At 40.3% G+C, this 9,279-nt stretch overlaps 2 protein-coding genes across 2 annotated transcripts; one reads left to right on the forward strand and one right to left on the reverse strand.

The window, feature by feature from the left end:
• Positions 1-66: 66 nt before the first annotated feature.
• Positions 67-3,421, forward strand: ebi3 (Epstein-Barr virus induced 3). Its single transcript, XM_080513491.1, has 6 exons — positions 67-324; positions 783-897; positions 987-1,086; positions 1,523-1,640; positions 1,777-1,940; positions 2,970-3,421. Exons 1-6 carry the CDS (start codon positions 222-224, stop codon positions 3,123-3,125), a joined length of 756 nt encoding a protein of 251 aa, XP_080369617.1. The 5' UTR covers positions 67-221; the 3' UTR covers positions 3,126-3,421.
• Positions 3,422-3,451: 30 nt separating this feature from the next.
• On the reverse strand, positions 3,452-6,294 carry odf3l2a (outer dense fiber of sperm tails 3-like 2a; the record flags this gene model as incomplete). Its single annotated transcript, XM_080513385.1, has 5 exons — positions 3,452-3,797; positions 4,946-5,087; positions 5,289-5,411; positions 5,649-5,759; positions 6,246-6,294. 5 exons carry the CDS (start codon positions 6,292-6,294, stop codon positions 3,452-3,454), a joined length of 771 nt encoding a protein of 256 aa, XP_080369511.1.
• Positions 6,295-9,279: the final 2,985 nt, after the last annotated feature.

Consider the following 9,279-nt stretch of genomic DNA (forward strand, 5'->3'; position numbering starts at 1 on the left):
CTCAGATGCACACCATAAGTCGTTGGCGGCTTATCTCTGAACTTTGACTCAGATGGAATAGGCTCCCAAAGAAAGTAGAGCAAAGAACAAAGGAACAATAGACGGAACCGTCATTATCCTGCACAAGTCAGGCTCAATAGATTTATAGCCACAGTTTTTAGTTCTCGTTTATTTTTATTATTTTTTAAAATTTTTTATTTATATCCTCCAGGGAAAAAGTGATGGCTGCATTTTTTAGCAGTGTGTGTGTCACTGTAACTTTCTTTACGTGTTTTCTTGGAAGTCATGCACAGGACCTGCTGAGAGCAAGCGCAACATCTGGGAGTGAGTATTGGAGAATTATTCTTACTAGTTCCAGTTTGTGGTTGTATGTCCATGACCAATGTGCGTGGAAAAAAATATATTTTTTATATATATATTTTAGATGTATTGCTTTTTATATTCGTGTGCAGCCTGGTCAAAATAGGTTGAATTTATAGGTTTTTTTTGTGTGAATTTGACTTATTCTACGTCATAGAAAGAGTTTAATTTTCTTAACTGGTGAAAATGCTCATTCGATTTTAGTATTGATATTATGCTAATATTATTTGATAGTATTGATCGCATAAATAGTTTTGAATTGATTTATAATATTAATACTACTAATTTATTTCTAAATGTTGCTAATTGTATCTAATCATATGTACTTCTAGTCACAAGAAAAAAAATATTACAAAAATAGTTTGAGCAAAGCAAAGGTTTAATATTAACGCATTAAAGTTTTGTTTTTTTCCTCTCTTCAGATCCTCCCTCAGTTCCCGCGGTGCTCTGCCACTGTGCCGTTTATCCTAATGTGACTCTCTGTACCTGGCCTCAAGCTTCCCAGTCGTCTCCCACACGTTACATCGCCAGCTACATGTAAATCTGTCCTTTCACCCCCGTCTTTTTTGTTTTTAACAAAACAGGCTTCCTTTAACAAGAGACATGTGAACTTTTGCATTTTTCAGTGAGCGACACCAACAAGGAAACCCTGTGCCGTGCCAGGTTATCCCACCTGGGTCTTCATCCTCCAGTCCCGCCTCAGCACCATCCTCGTCCTCAGACAAGGTACCACTCAGGCGTTTTCAAAAAGGTCCAATAAAACAAACACAACTCTAACAATCTATGGTGGTTATATAACTAGAGGCATTACAATTTATGCTGAAACGTTTATCTGAAATCCAGTGAACTGCAAATTTCTTATTGACCTTTATTATTAAAACTAAAAGTGATGGCAAAACCGTCTGTCATGTGAGATTAAGAGGAAATAGAATTTATGAGAGAAATTTAGGACTTTGCACATCATAACTGGTTGATGAGGAAATTCTCTTTTCATTATGAGTAAAGCCAAACCCTCTATTCTCCTCTTTTTCTTATTATTCATTGTATGATTCTTTTAATTAATTCCTCTCTTAGATAATGGAAACTAGCTTGATATCAATATTATATTACATTTCTAATTATTAGTTTTGTATGCATTCCCTTATTTTATTCTGTTTTTCAGCTCTGGCATTGCTACCTGCCCAACCTCAAACTTCTCACCAACTACATCATCAACGTCACAGCGGTTTATCCATCAGGAAACAGCTCCTATCTATCAAGTTTCATGCTGGAGGATATCGGTGAGAAATCAACTTATGTAATTTTCAAACAAAGTGCACGCATGTTGCAACTGGAGCTGCAACACTGCCTGACATGCAGTCCAGACCGTAATTGTAGCTATTTTTATCTGAAGTTCCGCTTTCCATCTCCGTGCAGTGAAACCAAATCCTCCTGTAGACGTCCGGATTTCCCCTCGTAAAATACGAAACCTGCTGCTGGAGTGGTCTCCTCCCCCTACGTGGGCCAACCTGGACATCTTCCCCCTGAAATACCACATACTTTACCAGTGGGAAAACAGGGGCATCCCAAAGTTTGTCAAAGTAAGAAAGTTCAATTGCAGCAACAGCATTGCTGTATCTACTGTAAAACTATATCTCCTCTCTTATTACCACCATTGTGAGCCCTTGAGCAAGGCGATGGAACTTCCATCTTCTTTTGAGATGCTGCACTGGATGCAGTATTATATTATATAACTTAGAAGTAATAATATAAACTCGAACTATCTGCCAAATGAGACAAAACAACAGTCACATTGTCTCATCAAAGACTGCTGTTAGAAAACCAACCAATCAACATGTTTAGCCAGGAAGTACCAGTTTATACCACAAGGTGTTGTCTTGAGTCAATCAAAGAAGCAACAACAGGAGGAAAAGTTGGCGTAACAATGGCCAAAATGTTATTTACATACTTGCGTCGGTCTAAAACTATGAGACTGAAAATCAAACTCAAATATAATCAATTATTTAAAAAACAATTTCCATCCATGTTTTTATTTCTGGTCAGCAAATTCAAATGACACAATAAGGGTTGAAATTAGTTTTTAGTTGTGAATAATACATATAAAATTTGTTCTGAATTAAGTTTGAAAATGAACAGCCCTAATTAATACATAACTGATGACCACTGAGCAGAAGCATTAAAATCAAGAGGAAATGACAGAAAATAAACTGTGTTCAAACTCCTCTACTTGCAACATCTAAATATAAATATAAATATAAATATAAATATAAATATAAATATAAATATAAATATAAATATAAATATAAATCGGGTTGGTTCATTTGTGGAGAAATAATGCTCCAAGGGGGACCAATGAATTAACTTAAATTAACTTTCATGGCTTATTTGAACTAATAACTATTCACATTAACATTGAACATTATCAAATGATGTATTAACTGACAATCAATGCTTCAATTCCTCATATCTTACAGAGCAGAGAACAAAGCATTCCCAATAGGCAAAGTTTACATCATCACATGGATCTGGGCAACATGTTGACATTTAGCATTGGATTAATATAAATTCTGTGCATGAAAAAGTCCATAATCTTACATCTTCTTTTCCAGCTGGGTCCAGTGGAAAACACCACGATCGAGCTGAAGGGCCTGACCCCCGGGAGACACTACCTGTTCAAGGTGTGTGCTACGGAGCTGCTGGGTCTTGGTCAGTGCAGCGACTGGAGTTCACCAGTAAAAGTCACGATACCAAAAACCAAACTGTAGAGACTCTATCTTAGATCTTCATTTATTTATTTTTTAATTTTTTTACCAAGTGTTGAGAAGCTATCAAAAAAAAAAAAAAAAAAAACATTTTATTGCTTTAACTGCACAAACAATGCAAGCAAAATGTATTAATATTGAAATTTATTTATAAAGGAATGAATAATGTAATCTGTATATTGTGGAATCGTAACTTCATATTAAGATTTCTTTTGGGGGGGGGCTATTTGCATTTTTGTAACACTGCTATTTTGATGAATCATTCATATTGAAAGAGCAAATTTTAAGATACGTGTAAAATAAAGAATAACGAAGTGAATCCAAAGTGGTCAGTCAATTATATCCACCACGAGAGGAGTGACAAACTCGGAGTGTCTGATGCCCAGAGTGAAAGATGGCGGCTTGCGGAGGTGAAGGTGAAACTTCTCGGGGCTGTATGAGCCCGGTCCGGGGTTGGCAGAGGAGTTACTGGGCCGTTTCGTCCGGCTCTGCATGGTGAAGGAGGGCTGGCGCTGACGGTAGACGTCCGGGTCGGTGCTGTTGTACTTCCCTGGCCCGGGACTCATGGAGAGGTCTTCGGAGGGAGCTCCAACCCTTCTACGGGCTGAGATGGTATAACTGGCACTGGAGGGTTTGTTGGGAATCTGACTGCCCAGCAGATTGGGGAGACTGTAGCTGGTGGATTAAGGAATATTTAGTTTGACATAAATACGTCCATCCATGTTCTATTTTATCCAGTTTACCGTTGTGGGAATGCTGGGAACCCAAAGGGCAAGATACACCCGAGACACATGGATAACAAAGAGACACTCGTGCACACACTTATGGCCCAGTGAGGGTTACGAATCAACTGTTGGATTATTATTTCAACACTTCATCACAGAAGGGTAAAACCCTCTACTGTTCCTTGTTGGTGGGTGGACGATCCTACGCTTGACGAATTCTGCTTGACAATGACAGAAACAGCCAACATCAAAAGATCAAATAGCAATATTTCAATTGCTGCTCATGTATGTAAATGGTTTATATACCTATAAATGGATTTCAGTAATATTGTGCTTTTCCAAACGATTTAACAGCCCACAAAGCGCTTTACACTGTTAATCATATTCACCCAAACACACACACACACAGACACACACACACACCAATGGAGGCAGCTGCTGCCATGCGAGGCACTTAATTTATCCAATTTGAGGTTCTGGCTCAAGGACACTTCAACACATGGACAGATGGGGATCGAACCTCCCGGTAGAGGGATGATCCACTCTACCAACTGACCTACATCTGTCCATGCTGCCTATGTACTGTATATCAAACTGATATAAAAGGACAGCAATGCATATATGTTCAAGTTAAATTTGTGTTTTACAACATATGTGGTGTAATAAGATATAAAGCATACTGTGTGTATGAATAATAAATAACATTCATATACAAGTAATGATTAATAGCACATTTTTTGTAAAATTTTTTCAACATATTTTGTTCTGAATTGATAATCTAAATATTTTGACCAGTTTGGTCATGAGTACATTCCTTTTCTCTTTTGTTTTTCTGTTTTGGTGAAAGTAGGATTAGAGTTCTAGCACAGATTGTTTTTTTTTGTTTGGTTTGTTTGAGGCGGCAGCTGGACTGGAAGAAGCAAGCCTCCAGGAGGGACATTTATGCTGTGAAACTAAAGACAGTGGTTTGCCTGACTCCCTGCCTGAGTTTAAGGTTTAGGTTCTCATTTCAGGTTTAGGATTCAGTTCAGTTCAGTGACAAAAACTCAGATTCTCACATTGCTTTCACCTTAAAATCAGTGTTCTCCTTGTTTTTACCTGTTGGGTGCCGGTACTGCGTCCACAGTGCGGTATCTGGTCCGGGCTCCGATGGTGTAGGACGGAGGCCGACTGTGAGAATTGACCGGCGGGGCCTTCTCTGGACTGTAGGCCCCTGGACCCGGAGTCTGGAATCCCACATCTCATGGCATAAATAGAAATTGGCTGAGAAAAGTTCATTTTTGGTGCATTTGCGTCACATATTTTGGACAATTTAATACCTCTCCTGAACATATCACCTCAACCGCCTTCTCAAGGTGTACAGTTCACCTGTTCATCTACTTCCTGTGTTCGACTGATTGGATCATTTACACAGGATCTGGGCACTTTTCATTTATATTACCTTTATTCACAATTCGCCTTCCTCTTCCCAAAATGGAGTAGGACGGCGTGTCCATCCGGCCAAACCGGGTGACCTTGGCGTCAAAGTGGTACCTCGGTCCTGGACTGGAGTCTACAGAAACCACTACAGGAGGCAAAATCCAATCCGAATCAATCGATTTGAATTCAAGCACCTTCCCATTTACATCAACGATCGAGATAAAACATCTAAGTTAACAGATGTAAGACAGCTAACATTACACTTCAGTGGCCAAAAATGTATCACTGCTCAGAATTATAACACAAAACAGCAGGGGGTTTTTTTTATGGGGGGGGGGGGGGGTGTACGGGTGATTTTATCGCTGAATGCTCCAAAACTCACTGGCACTGCTCATGCGGCTTTTGAAGGAGTATGCAGGGCTGCAGGGCTTGGTTAAGTCATGATTGACGTATCCAACTGTAGGGGGCAGACTGTAGCGTCCAGGGCCTGGGCCTGACAAGGAAGAGGAGGAGGAGGAGGAGAAGGAGGAGGAGGAGAAGGAGGACAGTGATGAAAATGATGCAACAGATTTCAGCTCCAAGCAGCAGCATAGAAACACCCACTGCTGGCCCGGGCTGCATTGTCTCTGATGATTTCCATATGGAGCTCTTTGACTTATTCTCTATGGTTATGCATTTTAACGTTCTTCCTCTGCTTGTTTGGGAAGGATTTTTAAACAAAGTAGAAATCTTAAACAAGTATGGAGCAATGACTCTGTAACCCTGCAAGAGTTTTGGGGTTTTTTTGTGTTGTTTTTTTTTTACAGCAAAACCCGTTCAGCTATAACACAGTCCATGTGGATGTACACACACACACACACACACACACACACACACACACACACACACACACACACACACACACACACACACACACACACACACACACACACACACACACACACACACACACACACACACATCCTTCTCAAAAACTGACCTCTTTCTCTAGCAGAGATAATCGGCCTCCTCTTCACCACCTCCTCCATTCTCCACCAGCTTCCTTCCTCCCCCGTCCTTGTCCTCTCTTTGTCTTTGGTCACTTCGAGCACATCCTTTTTCTTGTGTGGCTCTGTTCAGGTGAGCAGGTGAGCAGCCTCTCAGCCTGAATTATTCATGGCCTGATGATGGTGAAGACATCCTATCTTGACCGAGGACCTGGTACGGACCAACTTTGTTCTCCACCTCTTTTTTCCTCCAAGTTTTACAACCATTCTCATCAGAAGGTCGAAGGCTCAGTGATCATTATTGATGAAACAAGGCTTTATTTAAAAGACAGATTTAGCATTTAATTAAACACTTTGAGAGGAAAGTGATCTGCTGAAGATGCATGAAGTCCTGTGACTGTAAATATGCCACTAAGATGGATTGTAAATAAATGTCATCCTACTCCATGGCATCAGGTTAAGACACTGCATTATGTGAGGAGGAACGTTTCAGGTACAGTATGTATGCTGTAAGTAACAGCATCAGAGTAACTTGGCTATTAAAAATGAAAGGACTTACACTCATCTTCTGTTGCAGGTGGACATGTAGCAACCAAATTGCTGTAATGGATACCCTCTACTTGTAAGGACTATACATCAGCTAGCGTTTTGTGTATTTTTACTGATTATATACAGGCCTTTAAAATGCTTACTCACATAATTGAAGAGAGAATTTGGCAATTTAATAAATGTGAGTTGCGGTGGCAAAGAGAGTTTAACAATGTATTTGTATGTTTGTATTTTAGAAATGAATCAAAGTATAACTTCTTTCTGATTTCTACATTAATAGGCAAAATATATAAAGAATGAAGCCTGATAAACCCTACTCACATCCTGGCACATAGATGATCCTGAATAATCCCAAAGAGCACACCCCATTGCCTGTGGTACAAATCTAGCTGTAAATTTCACAAGAAAAGTTAAGTAAGATCAGATAAGATTTTTTTTTTTTAAAGAAAACCTACTCTGCACTTACATAATAATCCCTAATCTGTGATCATTTACAAGTCAAATGAGATCTTTTAGCTGCTATGCAGTACTGCTGCTGGGTTTTAAAGATGTATTATGTTTACTCTGAGATGTCGATTCCTGCAAATGATCATTTTGTGACCTAAACCGGGTTTCCAGCCACATTGACTGCTCAGTTAGCATCCAGACACCATCTGAAAAGTGTCAACTGTGGCAGAAAAGCCCCGAGGAGGATTACCTACCCTCAGCTCAAAGTTCACTCTGAAAGGGGAAAAAAAAAAAAAATCACCCTTCTGCTCCCACATTCTGCTACTTCTGACCCCAAACGCAGAGGTAACTAAAGCCTTAAGAGCAGAGCCATGACTAAGAAAAACCCCACACTGGTTAAATATTAAGCTGACTGAGTATTCACTAGTGCAGTAACAAGAGTCTGCCGTGTCACCAGAGGGATATGAACTCGCTTCACGGTCGGGTACTGACAGGAAACACAACCAATGTCTCAAGTTTCCTGGATACACACACACACACACACACACACACACACACACACACACACACACACACACACACACACACACACACACACACACACACACACACACACACACACACACACACTGAGTGCAACACACATCAGTCAAAGATTGATCATTGTTGTTGTGCAGCTCCAGTGAGAGAGTAGCTTTTTGTTGCCTGCCCCCCTCCATAGTGTGTTTTGTGTTGGTTAGAAAGAAGCCGACTGACAGATCAATGTGTTGTGTAGATGAGCTTTGGGCCAAGGCCCGGAACGGAAGATTTAGGAGCAGACAGCGCCCCTGCATGGCCGTCATTCGATGCTGCCAAACATTTCTCATGAACATCACCTATGAGGTTTGGCAGCCTTTTATGATCCGCCATACATCATATCTGTTTATATTCAGAACATCTCTTTTCTCTGGCATTTCGGTGATTTAATGCTCCAGTAACAGCCACTGCCATCAGACGGGCAGAATGGTTCCATCTGCTTTGGGTGCATTTGTCCTGCAGTGGTGGGCAAACTGCTCTTTTTGTCTTTCTGCTCTGCACTCAGTCATTGTAAAGCTCCGTTCTCATTTCAGTCAGGAATCACCTGAAAAACAGAGCTTTCACACCCACTTGTTTTTCCACTCCCTCCAGACACGTGGGCACTTCTTTTTTGATCTATTGTTCTTATTTTCTGCACCCTCACATTTTCTGCTGATACTGTACGTACACTTGGGTACTTCAGTTTATCCGTGCCCGTCCATAGTCCAAACACGTACTGTACATGCCCTGCCGTTGGCCCATTGTCTGCTGGGATTGATTCTAGATGAATCCCTCACCACTTCTTTACATTCATAACTGACCTTAAATCTCATTTTAAATTGATTTACTTATATTCTCTTATTAAAAAGTCATTACTCATTACCAAGGCTATTGTGTGTACCTGATTTGTTAGTTGTGGCTTGCACATACAGGTCACTATAACTTCATATTGTGTGGTTAAGATATCTGGCATTCATCATAATAATCCTCGAAGACATTTGGCAGATTCAGCACTGTGTAGCTGGAATGTAAAATTAGCTTTGGCCTGTACCGAAACTCTTCTGTTCCCAGAAGTCATTGTGCACAGTACTCCCCATGTGTAGCCACTATGTGTGTGTTGTATTCAGCTTTCAGATCAAATGTTTCCAAGTAGAACAACAAACTGAGACTAATGCAGGTTTGGTTTAAGTGTCAGATATCTGAGTTTTTTTCTACTTTAACCCAAATGGTCCTGCATACCCACACACAGTATTCTGAGTAGATTTTCCTCATTCTTTCCTGAAGAGGTTTCACTCCACCTTTGCCTTCATGGTTACATATTGAACCTCATTGTTCAGTTCATAAAGGATACAGATCACCCTATTTTGAGCCTGATCACGCACAAACATCAACAATATTCCATGTGTCCAGATCAATAGTCTGCCTGTGCTCCTACAACTTATTTGGAAACTACATCACAAAGAGGTTCATCGTGGT

Source organism: Blennius ocellaris (assembly GCF_963422515.1).
Source record: "Blennius ocellaris genome assembly, chromosome: 17".
Lineage (NCBI taxonomy): Eukaryota > Metazoa > Chordata > Actinopteri > Blenniiformes > Blenniidae > Blennius > Blennius ocellaris.